The sequence below is a fragment of the Suillus clintonianus genome, assembly GCF_016758775.1.
Source record: "Suillus clintonianus strain FC179 chromosome Unknown DEU56scaffold_69, whole genome shotgun sequence".
Classification (NCBI taxonomy): domain Eukaryota; kingdom Fungi; phylum Basidiomycota; class Agaricomycetes; order Boletales; family Suillaceae; genus Suillus; species Suillus clintonianus.
This window is the reverse complement of record NW_024539293.1, coordinates 42,970-67,565: the sequence shown is the minus strand read 5'-3', so window position 1 is coordinate 67,565 and position 24,596 is coordinate 42,970. Positions and strand designations below refer to the sequence as shown.

At 49.7% G+C, this 24,596-nt stretch overlaps 4 protein-coding genes across 4 annotated transcripts; 2 read left to right on the top strand and 2 right to left on the bottom strand.

The window, feature by feature from the left end:
* The first annotated feature begins 6,479 nt into the window (after positions 1 to 6,479).
* On the top strand, positions 6,480 to 8,582 carry DEU56DRAFT_509784 (major facilitator superfamily domain-containing protein). The gene is made up of 8 exons (XM_041346576.1): positions 6,480 to 6,520; positions 6,571 to 6,781; positions 6,840 to 6,905; positions 6,955 to 7,115; positions 7,162 to 7,296; positions 7,352 to 7,511; positions 7,568 to 8,114; positions 8,168 to 8,582. Exons 2-8 carry the CDS (start codon positions 6,623 to 6,625, stop codon positions 8,416 to 8,418), a joined length of 1,479 nt encoding a protein of 492 aa, XP_041205525.1. The 5' UTR covers positions 6,480 to 6,520; positions 6,571 to 6,622; the 3' UTR covers positions 8,419 to 8,582.
* Positions 8,583 to 10,682: 2,100 nt separating this feature from the next.
* Positions 10,683 to 11,697, bottom strand: DEU56DRAFT_742040 (uncharacterized protein; the record flags this gene model as incomplete). The annotated part of the gene is made up of 3 exons (XM_041348903.1): positions 10,683 to 11,265; positions 11,333 to 11,503; positions 11,576 to 11,697. Coding segments are annotated over 3 exons (876 nt in total), but the record flags the coding sequence as incomplete, so codon positions are not given.
* Positions 11,698 to 13,285: 1,588 nt separating this feature from the next.
* DEU56DRAFT_699920 (uncharacterized protein) lies at positions 13,286 to 13,593 on the bottom strand (the record flags this gene model as incomplete). The annotated part of the gene is made up of 3 exons (XM_041347298.1): positions 13,286 to 13,346; positions 13,402 to 13,508; positions 13,570 to 13,593. Coding segments are annotated over 3 exons (192 nt in total), but the record flags the coding sequence as incomplete, so codon positions are not given.
* Positions 13,594 to 18,957: 5,364 nt separating this feature from the next.
* On the top strand, positions 18,958 to 19,326 carry DEU56DRAFT_701662 (uncharacterized protein; the record flags this gene model as incomplete). The annotated part of the gene is made up of 1 exon (XM_041347322.1): positions 18,958 to 19,326. A coding segment is annotated over one exon (369 nt), but the record flags the coding sequence as incomplete, so codon positions are not given.
* Positions 19,327 to 24,596: the final 5,270 nt, after the last annotated feature.

Genomic DNA, 24,596 nt, shown 5'->3' with positions numbered 1-24,596 from the left:
CAGCCATGCAATTTACCGATCCGGGCCAAGTCGTCAACCCACTCCGCCTGGTTGTCGACCTTTCACGCTGTAATCTGCCCCTTCAAAACAAAACTCAACAGTCCTCGAAAGCGGAAGAATATCCCAGACTCCACATCTACTTCACATTGGATGGCAACCGGCGTGCATATAGTTACTTGATCGACTGCCATGAAGGAGATAAAGAATCCAGCATGCTGCAGCAGTTGATCGAAGATAAAGACTCGACTACCACCTCCTTTTTCCTTCGAATGTTTACTAAGCGTGGTTTGTTTGGCAAGCATCGCCCCACCATTGCATTAGAGTGCGTTCTTGACATCTACCGAGGTCCTTTGCATTAGTTTCGATGTATGTGATTTTTTTTAGTTCAGTGTTCGCTTTTGTACGCGCAGCATACTATACTTAGTAGTGGGACACTATACAACATTGAAATAAGGCAACAACACGAGCGGGTAGGATTCAGTATATACTGTAAGGCTATGTAAAAAGAACAGGTAAATACGTCGAGGCTACGTTGCCAGAGAGAAGCCGGTGCGAGACAGTTGTTGAGTTGCAAAAATTCTCACCCATCGTCGTTCACACCATGTCACATCCACACATCTATCTACAATCATATAAAAAGATTCCAAGGAAAAAACGCATTGGAGCAAACAGGTCACCGGCTGAGGACGCGTGGTGGCGCTGTTGGGGCGCCGTGAATGTGCGTGGTGGCGCTATATAAGGCACGAAAAAGGGGAGTGATGGTGAAAGTCGACGTTTGTTGAATAGGATGTACTCTCACTCTCTACCTACCCCACCCCATAGGCCCTTCCGCACGCGCTCTCAAGACACGTCAGCTAAAACATGGGAGGTGATTATCCTGAGGGCTGCTTGGGTGCACATGGTAGCAGGAGACCGGGATTAGAACGAGGGCTGAGACATATGATATCCCAGAGCTTCCTCCTGTGGCGATAGTTAGTTATGGCAGACCCTCATAACCAAGACTCTAAGAAGGATGTCGACTTACGAAGGAATCCACTGTGGGAAGTAAAAACCATTAAATTAAGTGACAGTGGCAATGAATGTGTTGAATTCACTCCCAGTGTCACTTAATCTCTGGTTACTTGCATTCATTGACAACTGGGGACATTGAATTTTACCCGCGAGAATGTAAGGGTATAAAATTCATTGTCAAAATTTTAAGGACACTGAAAATGACATTAGCAAATCACGTAGTCCCATTTTTTCCATTTTTTTTTCCATAATTTACTTAGCAAACAAATTCACTGACTGAGGCAGCTAAGGAGAATTTATATTTATTCCTAGGGACGGCTGCAATAAGCAATATTAGTTGTGTGCCTGAACTTTCTTGAACACTCCACCTTTCTAGTATTTTGCGTATAACTTACTAGGATCTAAACCAAAAAATGTCATGAGACGATCAATAGACTACCCTTAACAAGGACTGCAACTTTAATTTTTATCGGAATAATTCCCACGGTGTACCATATTGATCGTATGAGTAGATTATCATATTTTATTCTAAGTCCCATGGGTATGGTATATATATCAATTGCTGCATAGATATATACAAGGTTATGTAGTCTAGTGGTAAGTAATGCTCCAATGCGTGAGAATTGATTATGGGCTTTCAGCTGAGCTTGTGTGGTCGGGAGTCGTGAGTTCAAACCAGGCAAGTGGCAAAGATTACTGGATTTCTTTTTTTCTTTTTTTGACAAAATAAAAACTTGAATATGACAATGAATTTGGATCAGACAATAAGGGTATTCAGAGTAAGGTTTTGAATGTTCTGAAACACGTTGAAACATGTTCAGAATATGTTTTGAATTGTTCGGAAAATTGTTTGATAAGCAAATTTTAAACTCCGCTCAAAACACGCAAACACTTGATTTCGACGAAGTCCGTAGCCGACTGAGTCACGTGACATGTAAATTTCAAGCTCCGACCAAATTTTGCGCAGATTGACCCGAGTCGGATGATAAGATACCAGCGCTGAACCACAATGCCTCGCCAATCTCAACGTGAACAACTGCTTAATCAATTAGATACTGCTACTCTAGATGTAGCCAAGGCCTGGGCTGAGCATGCCATGGCTGATGGTGAAGTCTCTGAGTCTGATTCTTCTATGTCTGAGGATTCTGTTATCAGGACCCCATCACCAATCTCCCCTATGTCCCCCTATCTGTCTGACAACTCTCCTGATGGCTCCGGTGGTTCCAACATGTCGGATTCAATCCAGATTCATCAGCATTTCATCCGTGCCATTGGCTCCCTTTCCGCTCTTCGGGATGAGGTGGAGGAGGCACGCGTTCTTCACCGTCCAGACGAGGCCCCTATGCGAGCACCACAGATCCAACTCCTTGACCATTTCAGCATTCACCGCCCCGAATTATTCCAAAAGAAGCTACGTGTTGCCCCTGACATTTTCGACGATATCCTCGATCAAATTAGTGATCACGCTGTTTTCCATAATGAATCCAACAATCCCCAACTTCCAGTTGCAATCCAGCTCGCTATTTTTCTTAATCGGGTCGGCCACTATGGCAATGCGATTTCTCCTGAAGATGTTGCCCAGTGGGCAGGCGTCTCCGTTGGGTCAGTCACCAACTGCACTAATCGTGTCATGACTGCCCTGCTTGAAGAGCATGATCATTTTATGTCCTTCCCCGCTCTCAACTCCATCGAAGTCGCACGTGCCCGAGCCTATGTTCTCAAAACCACGGGTTGCCCAGAGTGGGAGAATGGTATTCTGGCTGTTGATGGATCATTGTTCAATCTTTACCAAAGGCCAAGTATCTTTGGAGACGCTTTTTATAGCAGGAAGTCTCAATTTTCCCTCAACTGCCAGGTGTGTTTTATTTTTTATGCTGTTTATTTGCGGCTGATTTTTCTAATTTTTAGGCGGTCATTATGGTCCATAATCTCACTATAGTCGATTATTCTCTTGGCCACACTGGTAGTGCCCATGATGCATATGCATTCCGCTCCACCCATGTTTACCAGAATCATCAAACACTTCTGGGCAATAACCATTGGATTTGGGCTGATAGTGCTTATCCCCTAGAGCCATGGTGTATCCCCCCATTCAAGAAGCCTATTAATGGGGCCTTGACCTCTGACCAGAAGGCATTTAACACTGTCCTTTCCAAGGTATGTATTTTATTTTATTTTATTTTATTTTATTTTATTTTGCCTGGTTCGTATTCACATTTCTTTAGGTTCGTGTGAGGGTAGAGCATACATTTGCTGCCCTTAAGGGCCGTTTCCAGTCTCTCCGAGAGCTCCGACACCCACTGCAGAATGAAGAGCAACTCAAATACCACTCCTATTGGATCATGTGCTGCCTTATTCTGCACAATATGATCATTCGGTTTGAAGAACAACGTGGCAATGGCACTGAGAATTGGGCCATTGGGGAGGGGTTAGATCTTATGCCACCTGCAGAGCAAGAAGACCTGGACAATGATGAGGTGGGAGATACCTCATATGCAGGCACCCCTGGCCAAGAAGCTCGTGCAAAGTTGATGAGGTACTTATTGGGGTAGTGGCTTACAGGGAACAGGATGAGGACAACAAGACTAGTGAATTGGTGACATAGGAGGCATGTACAAACATATAGGAAGGCATGTAAACATATGTGACATACTACCATAAGTGTCTGAGATGATGCAAGACGAGAAACGGAACACACAAAATGCTACAAGATCAGATACAACAAGGGAAATACATGCAATGATTAATCAGACACCCCCCCCTTCAATTTCAGAAGCTCGATCTCGAGCTGAAGGGCAGCCTTCTTCTCCGCATGGACCTTGGCTTGAGCTTCGAGAAGTTGAAGCTCGAGCGACTTCGCTTCTTGCGCACGTTGGTGGACGACGGCAGCCTCGCTATGGTCGATCTCGGCTTGCTCGCGTTGAAAATCGAGCTCCAGCTGCTGACGGTGCGAGTTGACCTTCGCGATTTTATATTCTGACTGGGCTGCCTTGGCGGTGTAGATATAATTGATCCCTTCAGCGAGGGACTTGACTTGGCCCTGAACATCAGATTGGACTTGAGTGGAAAGGGATGACTGGCCAGCCTTGTGCGAGCCGCCCTGTCGGCGTGCAGACGAAGTTACTGACCGGTGTGATGAGGACCCGCGTCCAGATGATGATGCCGAAGATGATGCAACAGACGGAGGCGACTGGGGTGAACGGATGGACCCACGGTTGATGGCGCGATCTGCGTGGGACTTGAAGGTCCCACGAGAGGTGGGTGGGGGTGTAGGGGGTGGTGAGGGGGATGAGAAGGGGCGCTTGGCAGAGGCACGGGCAGGCTGCTCCCCCTGTGGCTGCTCGTCCTGTGACTGCTCGTCCATCACGTAGTCGAAGTCGCTATTGGCAGGGGAGGCGTTAACGGCGGGGGGAGTGTTAATGGCAGCGGGGGGGGCATTGACGGCGGGGGGAGCGTTGACGGCGGGAGGGGCATTTATGGTGGGGGGAGCGTTAACGGCAGGGGCAGTATTTACACCGGGAGGAGCATCGACGGCGGGGGGAGCATTGACGGCGGGGGGAGCGTTGACGGCGGGAGGGGCATTTACAGCGGGGGAAGGGTGAGCAGCTGGGGGGTTGGGGCCGAGGGAATTGTCGTCGAAGTCGACCTCCATCGACTCATCAATGGAGTCGATGTGATCAGAAGGGGGGAGGGCTTTGGCTTTGCCCTTGCGCTTTGAGGTAAGTGACATCATGTCAGCTGCGCGATCGATTCCCGGAGCGGACGAGAACGTCTTCGGGGCGAATGACGGGTTGTTCTTCCAAAGCTCGTGGAGCGCTTTGTACCACGGGAATTCCGAGATGACTTGTTCTATGATTTGAAGATCAGTTACTAAGTGAAATCAGATTGAAAAATAAAACGTACGGAGTAGATTATTTTCAGCGTCATGCTGAAGCGGGTCAACACCCGCGCCAGTCTGGTTAAAACGACCATTGTACTTCTTGTATTTGTTCTTGAGGCTAAAAATTAGCGTTAGCGAAGGCATATGAAGAGGGGTAAAGGGCGCACTAATTCAAACGATTGCCCACGGCCTGCGTGAACTTGCCCGGCTCGTCAACATATAAGTCTTGATACTCTTCATCCTTCTCAAATACACAACGGGCGATCACCGCAGAGATCTTGCTCTTGTCGCTCCCAGACGGGGGAGGTTCGTTATCCGGCTTCTTTCCTCCTTCGTTGAACAAAACACGACAGTCGCCAGGATGGGTGGTGAGGAATTGCACGAGGGTATTAGTGCGGTTGCTGTTGTTGTCCCATCGGATCTTGACGCCAGAGGATGTAGCCACTACAGCATCACCGGGGACATTGTCAGATGTGGTGAGATCAGATGCACCAGCAGTAGAGGCAGTGGCAGTGGCTTGCCCTCGTCCCCTGGTGCCGCGAGTTGAAGTACCCTTGCCCCTAGAACGGGGGGGTCTTTGGGTAGTCATTGGTGGTCGGTGACTAGTCTTGAGGCGTGCGTTGAGCCGTTCTGAACGGCGTACTTGCGGACGGTCTGCAGGCATACCTGCGCGTGTAGCATGAAGTTTGATTTCAGACTCAGCTTGCGCCTGCCGACATTCCGTGAGGTTCTGAAAAGTTTACCCACGTGTTTCATAGCTTTCAAAACTTTCAAAACCTTACTCTGAACGCCATTAATGATTATCACCCCAACATTAAATTCATTGTTTGTCAATGAGCGATTCAGTGTCGCACAGCGGCACTGATTTACATCAACTGTCAATTAATTTCCTAGCTTTCAGCACTGATCATAAAGGTCTTTGGTTTTGATATTCATTGTCTCCACTACCCTCAGTGATCTAGCTAGGAACAGACAATTAATTGACAACAGCTGGAGTTCTCGGACGTGGAGTAACTTTATAGTTTTAGTTTTGCCAGGTGACTACGTAATGCGGATGTTTTGCGGAAACGTTCGCGTTCACGCGTTCACGACTCGTGCCGGTAATAGGTATCCCCTCTCCGACCTACAATGAATTGTTAGAACATATGGAGAATATTGCGAGTAGAAACATCCATACTCCACTGATGTTCTTCTTTGGTCGGTTACAGTTGCCTGCCCGCTGCACACGTTGCATGGCTGAATACAGTGCAATATGTCAAGAGACATTCTTCATCCTTTGGCAGGATTGGTTGAATTTGAAGAAACCTGCAGCATGCTGCCGTGCATGGTGGTGCAATTTCAGCTGAGTGACTGGATGGTTGCCAAATTGACTCGGAGATACAGGGAAACAGCCGATCATTTCTAGGAGGAGAGAATCATTCGACTTAGAAACGAGGAACACAGTCCGCTGGCCAATATTTGATAGATGGAAACCGATGGATGTTTTTTCATTCATTGATACCGTCAAGACCGCTCCAGCACTTCGTGGGACTCATAACCAGCAGGCAGCGCGGTTTTTCTCAGTATGGGTCTTTAATCAGAAGCGGCAGCTATCTGTAGCCTAGTCATAAGCATCAGTGTGAGTCAAGTGTGAGTCGCATATTTTTCGGTTATCGTATTGCTTATGTACTATTACGCAGAACCTCTAGACAGCCTTTCTTTCTTCATCTCTTACTTCAAGTGCGAACCATCATGTCCCAACAGCGGCTGGACGAGGAGACGCCATTGCTGCGACCCGTGCAACAGAAGAAGGCTAGGACACCATTACCTTGGCGTCAATTCTCTATCATACTGTTTCTCCAGCTCGCAGAACCACTTACTTCACAAGTTATCTCTCCCTTCGCACCCCAGGCATGTTTTTTTCGTAGCTGATTCACTTGATGTGTTTTTGATGTTTGCCGCGTGCCAGTTAATAAGAGACATCGGTATTACAAATGGCGATGAAACCAGTGTAGGATACTATGTCGGACTGATGGTGAGTCATAATTGAACGATGCTCGTACCTCACCTTCAAGTATATACAGTACTCCATATTCTTTGCCTCACAAGCGCTCACCGTTCTCCATTGGAGTCGTATATCGGACCACATTGGACGGAAGCCTGTTATTTTGACAGGCTTGTTCGGATTGTCTATCTCGATGTATTGTTTCGGCCTATCTAAAACCTTTGCGGGACTCATACTGAGGTTCGATCACTTCATTCTCCCGTGGTCGCTCTGATCGAACACTCAGCCGTGCTCTAAATGGTGCTTTGAACGGCAATGTTGGCGTAATTAAAAGCATGATGGTGGACATCACCGACTCTACCAACTTGGCCCAGGCGTATGCATATATGCCAATAGCTTGGTCAACCGGCGGGACCATTGGGTATGTACCTACGCGATAATCTATATCGCTTCTCGAAATGAGATTACCTTCGCAGCCCCCTTATAGGCGGATTGTTATCACCACCACTTGAACGATTCCCGAACGTCTTCAAACATTCCCAATTCTTGAAGACCTATCCCTACTTCCTTGCATGCGCTGTACCTGCCACATTCTCTGCACTGGCTTGGGTCGTGACGTTCTTTTTCTTGCGAGAGGTGCGTTAATCCGAACTACCATGCAAGCATACAGCATTGATGATTTTGATTGACAGACTGTACCTACCAGGGTGACTCTCGGGCATTTTCTCAGGGGAAAATATCACAAAAATACCACCCCTAGCCCCGTGACTGTAACAGGGTCGGCTGAATTCCTCAGCACCGAAGATGCCGCTCAACGTGCAAACGCCGATGACTCCAAGCCACTACCCCTTCGCTTGCTCTTGATACCCAGGGTAATCATAGCTGCTGGAAACTATGCCGCTCTGTCACTTCTTGACATCGCATTTCGTGATGTACAACCTCTGTTCTTCGCCACACCAGTAGAACTCGGCGGACTAGGATTAGATCCCCCGCAAATCGGCAACATCCTAGCTATCTACGGTGTGATGAACGGCTTGTTCCAAATATTTTTCTTCGCCGATCTGCATGATCGGTTCGGCTCAAAGATAATATATTCTGCGGCAATGGCTGCTGGAATTCCGATGATCATCACTTTACCCATCCTCAATGCTGTCGCCAGAGTACAGGGTTTGAGCCTCATGGTATGGGCGATTGTTAGCCTGCAACTTGTTCTTTCAATGATATTGAACCTGGGGTATTGTCAGTTTCCGCATTTTATCACGATTCTTTGCGTTGACCATGATTTCCCTCAGCTTGCGTATTCATCTATATCGCAGCAGCGTCTCCGAATCAAGCGTCTTTTGGTACGACGAGTGGGATTGCTCAGCTGGGTGTTTCGATCGTACGAGCTATTGGTCCTGCATCCGCGACGTCTGCGTTCTCGCTATCTATCAAGAATCCCCACCACGCATGGGTCATTTACTATTATATGATTGCCCTGGTCTGCATAGGCATCTTCGCGTCACTGTTCCTTCCTCGGCAGTCGTGGAAGAGTCAACGTTGACGAATCTTGCGCACCACGGCGATTTCACTGAGGGTATTTGGAAGGCTGTAGAAGAAGATGAAAACGGGCACCTAGGGCGAATATTCAAGCTGTAATATTGTCTGTGCTGACGGCAGATGATTAGATCTCCTTTCGTGCAACTCCCCAGATTTGAAGCATTGGAAACCACTCGTGTTCACTAATGCCTTTAAAAGTAGCGAAGAGAAAAGCAAAAGCGATTCTATGTTTATGTAGGTAATGACGATGCTCGTATATAGACAGTAAATTTAAAGAAATACACGAAAGAAACAAAAATACACTGAATCGACAAGACAGTAATTCCAGCCATTAATCAGAGCGGCGTGATGTGTACACAGATAGAGATAGAGATGGATGGAAGGGAGGACACATCGAATAGACAAGATAAGCAGAGATAACTGCAGAAGAATAAGAGGAGTTGTTGCGGGAGACAACCATAAAGGCAGCAGCTAAATAGCTAATGATAAATTCCAGGAAGATATGATAGTGAAAAACAGCAGATACGATGAGTAACGTAGACATACAAAAAGCGATGACGAGGGCATAACTTGACAAGGAGTGACATGAAGGCATGACGGGCATAACGAGCGTATTGTTTATGAAGTTGAGGAAAGAGTGGGGAAGGGAGTAGAAGAGAGGAGAGAAGAGATAATCAGATCACTCCGGATAACGCGGTTGAGACTGCGCGGGATACGAGCTCCAATACGCGCCATCGCTCCCTCGAGTCCATGTCTGCTCCACATATCCTTGCTGTTCTCCCGCGTACCCCTGTTGTTGAACGAGGTGCTGGTCTATCGATGATTTGACCCCATACGCCCCTTGCTGCTCCCCAGAGTAATCTTCTGGATATCCCTGCCGTTGAGCGGGCTGCTTCTCCTGTGATCCATAATACTCTCCCACAAGCCCAGATTCAGGGTACTGCGGGCCAAAGCTGAAACGACCCGACTGTTGCTGTTGTTGAGACGGAAGGGGGTGCTCGCTATAGGGCGCTTGAGATGGAGGATATTGTGGTGTTTGTATCCGTGCAGGGAAAGGTTGCGATTGCGGGGCAGGTTCTGAGTAATGGGGCACTTGGGACGGAGGAGCAAACGATGTTGGCGTGGAGGGGGGGACACTGAACTGCGCGTATTGAGGCGTATCCGGATATGAGAACGGTGAAGCGGAGGAGCTGGCGTAGTCATAGGGAGTAAATTTTTGGGCGGGCTAGAATTGTGGTGAGCGGGTGAACGAATGTGTAAAAAAAAGGGAAACACACCTGAGGCTGAGGTTCGTAAGCAGCCCCAAAAGGCAACGAGAAATCGACCCCGCCTTCTTGCGACATAGGCGTAGGTGTGGAGTGATAAGAAGACCGGTCAATGGGCGTTGAGGCGAGGGAAGGCGGATGGAGGGGTACCACGGAAGATGGCTGCGACATCGCCGAGCACTGGGTTGCAGACATCGATTGACTAGACGTTGGCATCGGCTGGCTAGACATCGGCACCGACTGACTAGCCATCCCCTGTGTTATTGTTGTCGTTGTAGGCGATCCAACACTCGCAGTCCGCACCCTAGCAAGCGGAGACGGTTCCTTTCCAGGACGCACGCGATACCCAACGGGCGGGTACGAGGTCTTCTTCTTGTCTTTCTCTCGTGAGCGGTCTTTTTCTTTGTCCCCCCGCTCCCGCTCCCGATCATGCTGGCCCTCCTTCGACAGCTCTCGATCTCTGACGCGGTCCTTCCGAGGTGGGAACTTTGAGGGGATGACAAGCGCAGGATATGTCCGTCTTGGTTCTGAGGCTGAATTATCCTTGCTGGCGTCATTCGTGAAGGAGGCGTTCGGGATAGTAAGGAGATTGGAATCAACGTGAGATGGAGAGCATAGCTTGAGTTCCTGGGCAGAAACGACAGGAACGGGGACGAGAGAAATACTCTCCTCGCCATTACCACCGGCACTTGGACCACCAGGAATAGGAACAGCATCACGGCCATCACCTTCGTCCCACCCCTCTCTCTTCCTCTTGCTCACAATGCCTGAACACCCCGAATCGAGTTTCCGGATGAGTGCCTCCAGCACGCTCACATCCAGCGCAGGACAGAGGTCACGTAGCTCGCGAAGCAGTCCAAGGCCCATCTTAGCATCCTCGACAGCGGTACGCGTCCACACGGCCCCTGAGTCACGAAGAGCACTGGTAGCGCAAACGACAGAGGCGTCGAACAACGCCTTCGAATACCCCATTTCCACTCCCCGGCCAAATCCTATAACGAGATCAGAAAACTGAAGCGAAACGGGACGCAAATCGTATACCTGACTGAACATCACAGACAAGACCACAACAAAGACTCAACCCAAGCCCATCCTTCCTCCGCACCAAATCAGGCCGCGCACAGGCAAGCTCGACAAAATATCTCGCAGCTCTGAGCAGTCCATGGGCCGCTGTGAGCGCGCCTACACGTGCTTGATGTGTCTGCGGGCTAGCTTCATGTCTCGCGTTAGAGTGGGAGTCAGATTGAGATGACGAAGACGAATGGGGACGTAAAGACGGGAGGTACAACCCCATAGCCAGTCTATGTGTCGTCATCAATATGTCAAGACGCTGAGCCAGGAGCGTCGGTGGTGTGCCACCATGACTTGCGTTGGATGACAGCGCCATGGAATGGTGAGGCGTCATGCAAGACTCCTCGCCTATCCCCTCGCTCTCCATCCGAAATGCGGGCGGGAGGTCTGATAGCCATTGTTTGATCTCAGTTTCGCATTGGGAAGCGTGCTCGATGGATAATAGGACTGAGGGGTGTTCGAGGGAGGATAACAAGGAGGTGCGAGAGTTGATGTCTTTTACGAGCTGTGCGAGTCTGTAGTGATAGTGGGGTAAAAAATCAGCGACTCGCAGAGGTGAATGGGCAGGCAAATATCACTGACCTTACTCTCATCCCAAACCACCTTCCCACGCCCTCTTTGCCCGTCGGGCTTAGGAGAGGTGCAGACGTACACGCAAAGGTAAATACTTCCTCGTCAACGTCAAGTGGTAGGCGAGTGCTGAACGCGTGCAAAGGGATGAGGGGAGCACGTGAAGATAGAGTGGACGTATATCTGCGGAGAAACGAAATCAACGGTGCATTCTTATGAATTGGAAGATGTGATTCGTGACAAAACGCAACTCACGCATCCCACCACCAAACATCCCACCATGCCCGCCGACGCGCCTCGCTTTCATACAGGCCATATTTACCAGGCGTAAGATCTGGGTCAACATCGAGCCCCATCACACGTGCGACGTTGACGAGTTTGCCGATCTGTGAGGGGAGGAGTGAGTTGGAATTTCGTTATGAATTGGGTTGGAACAGAAGTGCGAAAAGGGGAAGGAGAAGTTGTGGAGACATGGTGGGGGCGGAAAAGCCAAATGCAGCAAGAACGAGGCAGAAATACATAGACAAGAAGACGGCACATTTAAAATGCATGAACATTAAAGTTGAAACGCGACGAAAGCGATCGCACAAAAGGCAACGCCCAGAAAAGGAACGATCATGACGATCACAATGGAATGTGAAGGATCTACGGATCGCAGACGCCGGTTCCAGAACAGAGAAGCAAAGTTGAAAGGCTCCGTGGGCAACTTCCATCAAAACGTTGCATGTCCGCTCCGATCTCCCGTAGGTCGCAAAAGATGGTAAACAAGCAGAATATACTACTCACCTCTCCCAGAATCCATCCCTCCTTCGTGTTACCCGCAGCACTTACTTGTCCATGTCTCTCCGTCGCACATCCTTTATCGCAAAGAACTACAAACAGCACGCCGAGCACAATCGCAGATACATAATCCAAGTCGTACTCGCTCGCATGTGCACTATTCGAATTCGACCCTGATCCGGACAAGGCCACGCCACCCTCCCACACGCAGAGCGCTTGCCGCGACAACGCATGAAGAAGTGCAGGAGATGTGAGGTTCTCTTTCGGTGACGGATCTTTCCTGGACTTCTTTGACCCTAGTGAGGTACCCGTCCTGTCGTTGTGAACGGCCCTTTCAGGTCCTATCAGTTCAGAAGGAGCTCCGGGGTGAGTGGGGCTGGAGCTGTGGAGGGCAGCGCTCGCGCTAGCGGCGCTCTCTTCAACCAATAATGCAAGTGCGAAAGCGCCCGAAACAGATGCGAACAAGGGGAGGGAAGGAGCAAGGGCTCTACCTGAGGTCTGGGTTAGAGCCTTATGTGAAGACGGAGGCGAAGGTGGAGGGGCAGGAGGTGGGCCGAAAAAGATGGTGCGGGCCGTGTCTGCTTTACATGTGTCCGTAGATGTACGAGAGGGAGGATTTGTGGCGTTCATGTTTGTTGATGACGTACTTGGACGGGATGGCTCGTCTGAGGAGTCGTTTGTTGAACACGATGTGCTCTCACTCTCTACCCACCTCCATATGCCCTCCGCGCGCTCTTTCCAGACGCGCCAGCTGAAACAAGGCCCCGGGATCATCCTGAGGGCTTCTTCTGCGTGTTCGTATAGGCGGGTGCGGCGGCGTGGGGCGAATGGGAGGTGAGATAGGAGGGATTTCATGAAGAGGGGTGAAGAGGATGAGGACGGGTGTGGGGCGTAGTAGCAGGAGATTGGGGGCAATAGGAGCGGAAGAGGGAGGGATGACGGGGGATTTGAAGAGGGTAGGAGGAGGGAGGAATGAGATGCCGGTTCAGATTTAATATATCCCTCCTGTGCGTTGTAACTCGATGATTGTGCTGGTAGTGGCTGTGGGATGTCAATCTCTTCCCACCAGATAGCGGTAATATCGTCCATGGTGGGTTCATGTGGGTGGTAAGAGTTGATGGTGTGGATGGGTAATTGTATGGTTGCAGATGATGATGAGGAAGAAGGAAAACGGGCACCTGGTGCGGAAATTTGAGCGAGCTGGGACTCAACTGCTATGAGTCTGTTGTTGAGTGAGTGAAGGTCACTATTGAAATGGAGGAATCAAATTTGGCAAGAGAAGAAGGGAGGCATGAACGGACACTTTCTCAGCGGCAGCAGGGGAGTATATGCATCTAGCAACAGTATCGCGCTTTGTACAAGAGCCACAGGGAGCTCGGCGATCACATTTCAGTTTAAGTCGTTTGCACTAATAAGACATGTGAATTAGTTAGCACAACAGGATAATTGACACAGACCTCTGCACAAACAACGGTAACACGAGAGCGAACTTGTCTGTTGGGATATTTAAAAAAGTAAGGGCTGTGGTATGGACGAGGATGAAGAAGGACTCACGGGCCAACTGCTTGTGCGAGGTGCTCACTGCTACTACTCGGGTCCATCATAAGGAGACCTCCGCGTAGAATCTAAGTAGTCAGTAAAACGAGCTCGTCACTGTCGCTGTCGCTGACGTCGTTCGTCGTCGTCGTTGTCGTCGACTTGATAGGGCGCAGGAACAAGCGCTGAAGAAAATAGCAAAGGTGACGAGAGTACCTCCACTACAGCAATGCTCCGGGTCCGAGACCCCGTAAGACCGCCAAACGGGATAAACATAAACCCCTGTCAAACACACGACTTGCTCTCGCACATAAACTATAATTTCCGCTTCGGTGCCTGCAGTTACTGATACTCTGTTACCTAGCACCGACAATGAATTTTATTACCATCTCCTTCTACCGACCTTCGCACTACTTCCCAACCTTTTTTAAATCCAGCGTCTATCAATTATCACCGCATCGGGCCCGGAGTCCTTCTCATGATGGGATTACTGAGACGGTCAAGGCCTGGGTTAGTGTGTTATTGCAGGGCATTCAAAATAATGCTCTGTACTAATCAGGAGCATTCCTCACATCTAGAGCCTGTGGATGTTGCGGCGTCCATGAAGGTGCCAGCACAAGCTCAGAAAGACTAGGCATCTAGCAGCCAGTATCTATCAGCTCACTACAGTATTGATTTGAATGGTCACAACACCTACATCATTACAAAACGACCTTGTGCCTTCTTGCAATGCGCATTACGCATCCGTCGCTGCCAACGTCTACCATCCCGGGCCAAATTTGAAAGCTTTGACAGCAGCCTTTCTCATGTCTTCTCGGATGCTGGTATACTCACCCCTAATTCGTAGTCAAGGCTCGACGGTCCTCGACCCTGGCAATCGTATCGGCGTCCGGGTCGGACGCTTCGGATTCTGGGCTGTGGGCATTAGCAAGTGCTGAACATTGTGAGCTCGGTTCCGCGGGCCCACTACATGGACACCGAGGGTCTCGTAAATTTGACATCGCGCTCTCCCAGCTCGCAGACGTCAGTAGCATACCCTTCACACCTGTTCCTACCTTATTAATATCAGGTACGTACTGGCGCCAAAGATACACCGTCATGTCATAACGAGTTTTGCAACAATGTTCAACGGCTCTGGTGGCATGTCCAAAAATAAGTGTGCTCGTGTCAACCAGCGACACCATAGAAATGCACCCACTGTGATTTATTCTTGACAAGAACTTGAACAACAAGAGATATGACCGTAGGAGACAAAGTTGCTCACATGATGTTAATGAAGGCGCAATTTTGTCGCAAACGGCATCCAACAAGAACAGCGTGTCAATCGCATGAACGTGTAAATCCCTTGTCAAGACTCAATACAATCTCTTGCGAGCAAACAATCGAACCCGCGAGCCTCCGACTTCGAGCTTGGTAGTGAGGATAACAGAGCAAAGGCAGATTCCAAGTTTAGACCACAGAAATTGACATATAATATAACCAAATAATAAATAAATAAATAAATTGAACTCGTCTCGTACTAACACGCTCAAAACGGGCTCCTTTAAAGCAACCAACTTGTACAGATTGCACTGCCGCAAATCCAACAAAGCTGGGCGTCTGCCCAACGTTTGCCTGTCAAAAATCAGCCGAGAAAAAACAGACAATGATCCAAACTTACAGCGCTAGCACTGGCAGGAGTGCCGACAGCACCTACAACAAAGCCTCGAACATGTTACACGACCACGATCAATCCCACTTGAAGCACCAGCCCTATATTCTTTCAATCTCGGGGATTCTCGAGCAGCGAAATATTTGAACAATTATTTCACAAGCCTACACTCAAGAACTTGCAATTGTGTAAGTTGCAATAACGGAAACCACACCAGCTGGAGTAGAGTGTGCCCGATATTCAGCAACAAATGTAACACAATGAACGACAACTATCCAGAAAACAACATGCCCTACTATCCGACTGAAGAACTTTGGACCCAGGTACTCCTCCCACCAAAAGCCCCCCCATACCAGAAACCCCATACCAACGAACAAGCACGCCCGAACGCTCACCGCCAGATGACACTAGGAGAAGCACTAAGACCCAAACCATTCCCGACCCCATGCTCCCCACATTCAAACCGAGACCGCCCACATCACATACCACCGGCCACGGGAGCCAACTCTACAAGTATCAATCGTTCATCTAACTCAACTAACCGCTTCACCTCCCTCTCTCTAGACCCTCCCGATCTTCAACCTCAATCAACAGTCAATCCATGGAACCCTTCCAATGTCTGAACACCAGGACGACAATCCCGTCAGGCTCCGAATTTGGCAACAAAACCTCAACAACTCAAGAACCCGCCCAAGAATCCCTGCTCAACGGCCCCATCGCATTAAACTGGGACGTACTCGCACTTCAAGAACACTGCTCAGACAAACTACGCAACACTAGATCCACGCACAAATGGCACACAGTATACCCTACCCAGCACTATACCCACACGCTCCAAAAGACTCGCGCAGTCACTCTAATAAGCGCCGAACTAGACAAGAACGGATGGAAACAACTAACCTTCCCCTCTTCTGACGTAGTAGTCATTCAATTCACGGGACCGTTCGGTAAATGCACAGTATTCAATATATACAACGATGGGGAGAAGCAAGATACGCTCACGGCCTTAGATGCCTATCTAACGACGAACATAGCAACAATACGACCGACCGCGAACGATCATATGATCTGGCTAGGGGATTTCAACAGACACCATCCCCTCTGGGAAGAAGAACGGAACCATCACCTATTTAACGCCGCGGCAGTCCAACCTCTGATAGACCTTATCGCGGACTACGGTATGGATCAACCCCTCCCTCGAGGCCTCCCAACTCTCCAATCATCAAGTACGAACAATTGGACAAGACCGGATAACGTACTATGCACGGAACACACTATGAACGCCTTCATCACATGCAGGACCAACCCCGCTCAACGAGGACCGAAAACTGACCATATCCCCATCCAGAGTATACTCGAACTCTCAGTGCCAAGAATTACGAACACCACCTCCAGAAACTATAGAAACACAGACTGGGATAATTTCAGATCTATGCTTGAAAAGAAGCTAATCACACTCCCAGAACCACGCATATGGACCACCGAGGCCGAATTCCAATCAGCAGCCGCAACGTTTACGAAGATACTCACCGACACCATCGACGAAGCAGTCCCAATATCCCGTCCATGCCCACACTCGAAACGTTGGTGGACGTACGACCTTACGAAACTACGCACGACAGTCAACGGCCTCAGCAGACAATCATACTTAATGAGAGGAATCCAAGACCACCCATGCCATAATGAGTATAAACGAACACGCAACAAATACGCCAGCGCAATCGACAAGGCCAAGAAAGAACACTGGATCGAATGGCTCGATCAGATCACAGGTAACGAGATATGGATCGCTAATAAGTACATCACAGCAGATCCCTCCGATGGAGGAAAAACGCGTATCCCTACCCTCCACGTGAAAGACGCCGCCGGAATCATTCAAGACGCTACCGATAACGACGAAAAAAGCAAAGCTCTCGCTAATTCATTCTTTCCCCCAGCCCCGAACATCTCAACAGTCCCGCTAAATGCCATATACCCAGAACCGATAGCACCTACAGAACCCATCACTTATGACCAGCTCATCCGCAACATCAACAAATTAAGCCCATACAAGTCCCCAGGACCAGACGAAATCAGCAATATAGTATTTAAGGAATGCTCATCCCTACTCCGGCCACACCTCCTATCGCTTTTCAATTCGGTCTTCACGCTACAAACATACTACGCACCCTGGAAGGATTTCACGACCGTCGTCTTATGAAAACCCGGGAAACCGGACTATACAATAACAAAAGTGTATCGTCCCATAGCTCTTATTAACACAACGTGCAAACTACTAACCGCTATCGTAGCTGATCAACTGACATACGTACTCGAACGTCACCTCCTCCTCCCGGCTACGCACTTCGGGGGAAGACCCGGAAGATCCACGACCGATTCGTTACACCTACTGGAGACTACTATCAAGAACGCTTGGAGAATGGGTAAAGTAGCTTCGGTGCTATTTCTGGATATAGAAGGCGCGTTTCCAAACGCTGTAACTGATCGACTAATACACAACATGCAAATGCGAAGGATCCCAAGCACACTAATAGATTTTACAGAACGAGTTCTTAGGAACAGACGTACTCAACTACGTTTCGACGATTTTGTATCTAACTGGATACCAGTAACTAATGGAATTGGACAGGGAGACCCACTATCTATGATACTTTATATTATATATAACGCTGATCTAATTGACGTAGCAATAGGACACAAGGCAGAATCAACGCTCGCATTCGTGGCTATAGGCCAATCGTTCGAAGACACCCACGAAATACTCAACAACATGCTAGAAAGACCCAACGGAGGATTCGAATGGTCGACCGCCCATAACTCAAAATTTGAGACGAGTAAATTTGCCTTAATGGACTTCTCATTGAACAGAACCAAATCCCGCCCAGCTATGAACATAAGAGGTAATGTTATCAATCCCGCTGCAACTCACCGCTTTCTAGGCGTTATTCTCGATCAAGAACTTAGATGGAAGGCTCACGTTGATTACGCCGTCGCACAAGGAACAAGCTACGTACTCCAACTTAGAAGACTCTCATCTACCTCTACGGGCATGCCGCTCCAACTAACTCGTCAATTGTACCAAGCTGTAGCGATCCCTAAGATGCTCTACGCAGCAGATATCTGGTTCCCCCCGGCTTTCCAAGGAGCGTCAAACAAACCCCAACGGGGATCGGTAGGAATCGCAAAATGTCTCTCAACTGTCCAGAGAATAGCGGCCATAGCAATCACCGGGGCCATGCGCACCTCCGCCACGGATATACTAGAAGCCCACGCCAACCTACTCCCGATTCCACTACTCCTCCAGAATACATGCCATAGAGCCGTCGTTCGACTAGCTACCCATCCCGATACCCACCCGCTACACAAACCCATCAGACGAGCAGCCAAACATCAAGTCCTACGTCATCGCACCGCCCTACATCGTCTTACCAAATCCTTTGACATCGATCCCGAAAGTATCGAAACACTCATCCCAGCTTGCCGGCCTCCGTCCTCAACATGCCCGTACAAAACTCATATTGCAAAAACAAGAGAAGACACCATCAGAGAACAATCGCAACTGACAGACAAGATCCAAGTCTTCTGCGACGGCTCAGGACAGAATGATAAGATAGGCGCAGCGGCAATATTAATACGAGAAGGTAAACGCCCTCGAATACTCCGTTATCATCTGGGTCAAGCTAAAGAACACACCGTATACAAGGCCGAGGCCATTGGACTGACATTAGCAGCAAAACTTATAGCGACCGAACAACACCTCATATTCCCAATATCTATCCTCGTCGACAATCAAGCAGTAATTCAATCCGGTGAGATAACGACACCCAGAGCAGGACACTACTTAATCGACCGATTCCGTAGAATGATTCAACTCATCAAAACCCGCAATCAGAACGACTTCAACATCACGGTAAGGTGGATTTCAGCCCATAGTAATGTCCCAGGCAACGAGAAGGCCGATGAAGAAGCGAAACGCGCAGCATTAGGCCCCGCCTCCAACAGCAACATGCAAAGCCTCCCCAAATTCCTGCGCAACGGGATACCCAGTAGCATATCAGCAATCAAACAAGAACATAGACAGAAGACCCAAGAACGCTGGGAGCAACTCTGGACCACCTCCCCCCGCTACACCCGCATGAAAAACATAGACCCCAAGATACTCAAACGTTCATTCATCAAACTAGTCGGCACCCTCCCTAAACGCCTGATCGCCCTATACATGTACTTCCGAACCCGCCACATCGCTCTCAATGCCCATCTTCACAGAATCAACCGCAGTATAACCCCACACTGCCCCACATGCCATAACACCAACGAAACCATACAACATTACCTCTTCATATGCCCGCAATATAACCGCGAACGTCACATTCTCGTAAACGCCCTAGGCCGCAATGCCACGTCACTCCCCTTCCTTTTAGCCGACCCAAAAGCAACAGAACACTTCCTTCGCTATGTCAATAGCACAAGCCGCCTCAAATCAACATTTGGTGATGTCACTCTTCCACCTTAATTCAGAACAATTGATAAAACAGATAAAATATTAGACACGTCATAGAGAAAAACCATCAAACACACCGCCTACCCGCAAACTACAGAAGACATAGGTTTCACACCTCCGGAGTTCAAAACGCGAAGAGATGCATGGAAGATGAGCCACCTACCCATCGACCCCACCTTATCGCTCCTCCCCCACCTCCTGTATTTGTAACGCTTAGGCAAACAAATACCTGCTACAGAAGACTGGAAACTTGCATAGATCACCCAAAAGTAGTACTAGAACCATGTCCGTCCATCATCGACAAAATGCGCACCTAAAATGGCCGGCAGGAACGGCGGACCAGCGGGGGCATGTAACGGGCGCTCTTCAAGCGGGAGAGACAAGCGAGGAGCTGAGCAGAAGGAGAGAGCCAGGAACTGGCGTTGGTTCGACGAAGGGACAGGTACAAAGCTCCGAGCCACATATAAGTATGTAGAGCGTGATAATGTAATGTGAAACATAGGAATGAAACTGGGCGCAGTAAACGCGTCAGTGAGATAAGGAGTCCGTGATTATCCAAACGAGCTGTTCCGCGCGGAACGGAGTACATCGGCGCAATGTTGATACTGTAAAGAGACCGTGTTATAGGTAGAATGGCCGTGGACTACGTAGAGTGCCCATGACCGTGACATCATCCCCCTTCTAGGGCGAGTGAGGATAATGCTACAGGTCGAGCCTTTCGGCAGGGCGCGAAACGCGACCCCCACGGGTCGTCGTTTGCGTTGGGGGCACGTACTCAGATCTCAATCTCTGACGTACGGCAGCAGGCGACGGAGGACGGGCAGCGGCAGGAGGGACGGCAGCGAGGACAGGTGCGGGAGGCTCGGGAGGTGCGACGGACGACGGGACCTGTGAAGATAAGGGAAGAAAAGTATCAGTAGCGGAGAGGGGAGTATGATAGTTTTTGTTTAAATCAATTATGTGAGGACGAGGGGAGCGCGGGTGACGACGATGGAAGCGTTCAATGAGTTCATTGAATATAGTGGGGATGTCAGAGAGAGGAAGCCACGAGTCTTCGGACTCGGGCAGAGATTTCCATCGCACGAGGTATTCGTAGCGATGGCCAGTCTTGTGGCAGTCGAGGATAGCCTTAATGTCATTAGCTGGATCTTCGGCGAGGTCGAAAGGGAGTGGTGAGGCATGGGTATGGAAGTCGGAGGGGTCTGAATAGGGCTCGAGAAGGGAAACATTGAATACGGGATGGAGACGGGATAGATAGGAAGGGAGTCGAAGATGATAAGCAGAGGTGCCGATTTTGCGAAGGATGGGGTATGGGCCGAGGCGACGATGGTCGAGTTTGAACGAGGGGCGTGTGGTTTTGATGTTGCGGCGCAAGAGCCACACTAGCTGACCTTGCTGAAAGTCGGGCGCTGGCAGGACCTTCTTGTTGAACGATTTTGCCTGCATGTCTTGCGCGAGTTGTAACTCAGCACGGAGCTCTGTGTGAATTGCGTCAAGTCGCGTGGCAAGGTCGGAGGCTGCGGGAACGGTTGAGCGTTCAGTGATCTGCGGCTCGAAGGACGGATGAAAAGCGTAGTTAGCAAAGAAGGGAGTCTGATGGGTAGAAGAGTTCTCGAGATTATTAAAGGCAAACTCGGCGAGGGGGAGGATAGTCAACCCAATCGTCCTGCTGGTAGGAGCAGTAGGGCGCGGAGGTAAGCCTCCAACGTCTGGTTCGTGCTTCCGTCAGACCGTCAGTCTGCGGGGTTGTACGCTGTTGAAGTACGAGTATCAATCTTAAGTAACGAAGTAAGGCTCAGACCAGAATTTAGAAGATTGAAAATGGAGCCAAAACGGCGGTCCGAGACTATGGGTCCCGGGAGTCCGTGCAGAGGTACGAAAGATGCGGTCCAAAGAACAACCAGGCTAGGTCGGGAGCCGTTAGCTGTCTCATTTGGTGCAACGGGACGAAATGTGCATAAACGTGTGAGACGGTCACAACGACCCCATATGGAAGTCATGGCCGTGTGAGGCGGGGAGTTTGACAATGAAGTCCATGGATAATGCCTTTCCATGGACGGGAGGGTATGTCGAGAGTTGGAGCAAGCCGTAAGGCTTGTGACGGGGTGGTCTTGATGCGTGCACAGGTATCACAGGCTTCTACGTAGCGTCTGACAAAGGTTTGCATGCCAGGCCACGAGTAGTCTCGTGCGACGAGCCCGAATGTTCTGTTGCGTCCTGGGTGGCCTGCTATGACTGCATCATGGCGGAGTGGAGGATGTCAGCGCGTAATGGTAAGGGTACAATAGTTTTCCCTTGTGGAACACAAGGCCACCTTCAGACGTGAAGTCTGAATTACCACGGATGAGCGCTTCTCGCCACTCGGAGTCCTTTTGAAGGGGCATTTTTGAATTGATCGAAGAGTGCGGAGTTGTCGATGGAAAGGGTCGTCATGGCGTTGATGATTGTTGGGTGGGTGTTGGGTGTTCGTGTGGGGTGTGAGTGAGTCTGTGTGTTTTGGGGTTAGCACGATACGGTTTTGGTTCAGGAGGGTTTCATCCCCCTTCTTGGGTGAGAAATCGCACGCCGGGAAGGCGCATCAGCGACGTTTGCCTTCCCGGGCGCCCAAAACGAGACGAAAGTCGAAAATCGGATAAGAACATGGCCCAGCGTGCCTGACGGCGGTTGAGAACTTGGGACGACATGAAGTAAGTGAGGTTTCTGTGGTCGGGAGATTACTGAGATTGGGTGTGGGGAGCCAAGGAGCCAGGCTCGCATGTCACGAAACGTATCAATGACAGCGAGCAGCTCCTTGTCATGAATCTCGTAGTTGATTTCTGCTGGGGACATCTTCCGTGAGTAGAATGCGACGGGATGGAGTGTGCCGTTGTCGTCGGGCTGTTGGAAAACACCCGATATAGCAAAGTCCGACGCATCAGTGGAGACGGTGCAGGGTTTCAGAGGGGTCGAAGTGCCGGAGGGTAGGGAATGAGGTGAATTCTCGCTTGAGGCTGTTGAAAGCCGTACGAGCAGCATCTGAGAAATTGAAACTAATATCTTTTCTGGTCATGTCAGTGAGTGGACGAGCGATGCGGGAGTAACCATTAATAAAACGTCGATAAAAGTTAGCGAGACCCAGGAAGGACTGAACCTCTTTGACAGAAGTGGGCTCAGGCCACGACACAATGGTGTCGAGTTTTTTAGGGTTCATCTTGATACCATCAGCACCAATGATGTAGCCTAGGTACTCGACTTCGGACTTGTCCCACTCACACTTTGCGGGGTTAGCACAAAGGTGAGCATCGCGTAGTCGGTCGAGTACGAGTTTGACGTGCTTGTCGTGGTCTTCCTGTGTTCGAGAGAATATTAGTATATCGTCCAAGTAGACGACGCAAACGATATCGAGTAAATCCCGAAGGGTATCCTGAATAAAGGCTTGAAAGGCTGCGGGTGCGTTAGTGAGACCATATGGTACAATGAGATGTTCGAAAAGGCCGAGTGGTGTCCTAAACGCTGTTTTCCACTCGTCGCCCTCCTTTATGCGGAGGTGACTATAAGCCGACTTCAGGTCGATGACAGAGAATACTTTGCAACCTTGTACACGATCAAGGAGATCATGAACTAAAGGTACCGGGTATCGGTTCTTTTTGGTGATGGCGTTGAGGCCACGGTAGTCGACGCAGAGGCGGAGCTCTCCAGTCTTCTTGCGGATGAATAAGACTGGAGCGCCAGCTGAGGAGGTTGAGCTCCGAACATGGCCGCGTTTGAGATTTTTGTTGACATATTCTGTTAGGGCTTCGCGTTCCGGTGGTGTAAGACGATAGAGGGGGCCAAATGGTGGTGTCTTCCCTTCCTCCAGTTCGATGTCGACATCATACGGACGGTGTGGCGGGAGTCTCTCAAACTCGGCAGGTGAGAATACGGTTGACATGTAATCCAGGTACTTGGGAGGGATGTTGTCAATGTCAATGTGAGGGGGGTACGGGAATCTCGTCATCAATCGAGTCAATGGAGCTCGAAGTGGTGGAGCGGATGAAGGCTGGAGAGGATGGAGAGTGGTAGCGCAGCAAGCACGATTCATCCGGATTGGAACGTGCGGTCTTTGCGAATTTCTTCGCAGAGATGAAACGGATGTTTGGCGCTGCAGAGGCTGCTGATGGGGGAGTGAGTGGATTGGGACGACCATAGCCGCCCCAGGACATGAGGGAAGCAAGGAACGAGGGTGTTGGGTGAGGTTTCACGGGCTCTGAGTCTGGAGCAGGTGGGTCCACACCCACTGCTGCTGCGGGCGAGAGTTTACTGGCAGAGTGTGATGCAGCGTCAGAGAGACCAAAGCCAATTCCAACGACTGCTGAGGCGTTGAGTTTGGATGGTAGCAGCTTCGGCTTAAGACCAAAGCCTTTCGCCGAAACTACCACAGGGTTCGAGCGGGTGAGTTCGCAACACTCGAGTGAGAGAGTGGAGTCCTCCCAGTCGATGTGCGGGTTATGCTGGCGAAGCCAGTCGAGACCTAGAATAATGGGGTAAGCTACAGACACGACCGCGAGGGATCGAGTCTCGTGATGATTGGAGACGGAGAGATGAGTAATGACATCATGGGTGATCAACCCAGATGCGATCGGACGGTCGTCAACCGCCATAATAGGTATGGGAGTGTCTTTGACACGGCGAGTAAGGGAGTGGCGAGCAGCAAAACGGTCAGAGATGCAGGAAGTGGTGGCACCACAATCGACAAGTGCGAACGTGTTGATAGGTTTTTTGTTTGGGAAAGAGAGGCGAACAGAGATGAAGAAATGTAGGGGTGAGTTCAAGTAAGAATTAGAAGAGAA

Coding starts and splice junctions, on each gene's coding strand:
- DEU56DRAFT_509784 (XM_041346576.1), top strand. CDS start 6,623: ATGTCCCAACAGCGGCTGGACGAGGAGACGCCATTGCTGCGACCCGTG. Junction 6,906..6,954: donor GATACTATGTCGGACTGATG/GTGAGTCATAAT, acceptor AAGTATATACAG/TACTCCATATTCTTTGCCTC. Junction 7,297..7,351: donor TCAACCGGCGGGACCATTGG/GTATGTACCTAC, acceptor TTACCTTCGCAG/CCCCCTTATAGGCGGATTGT.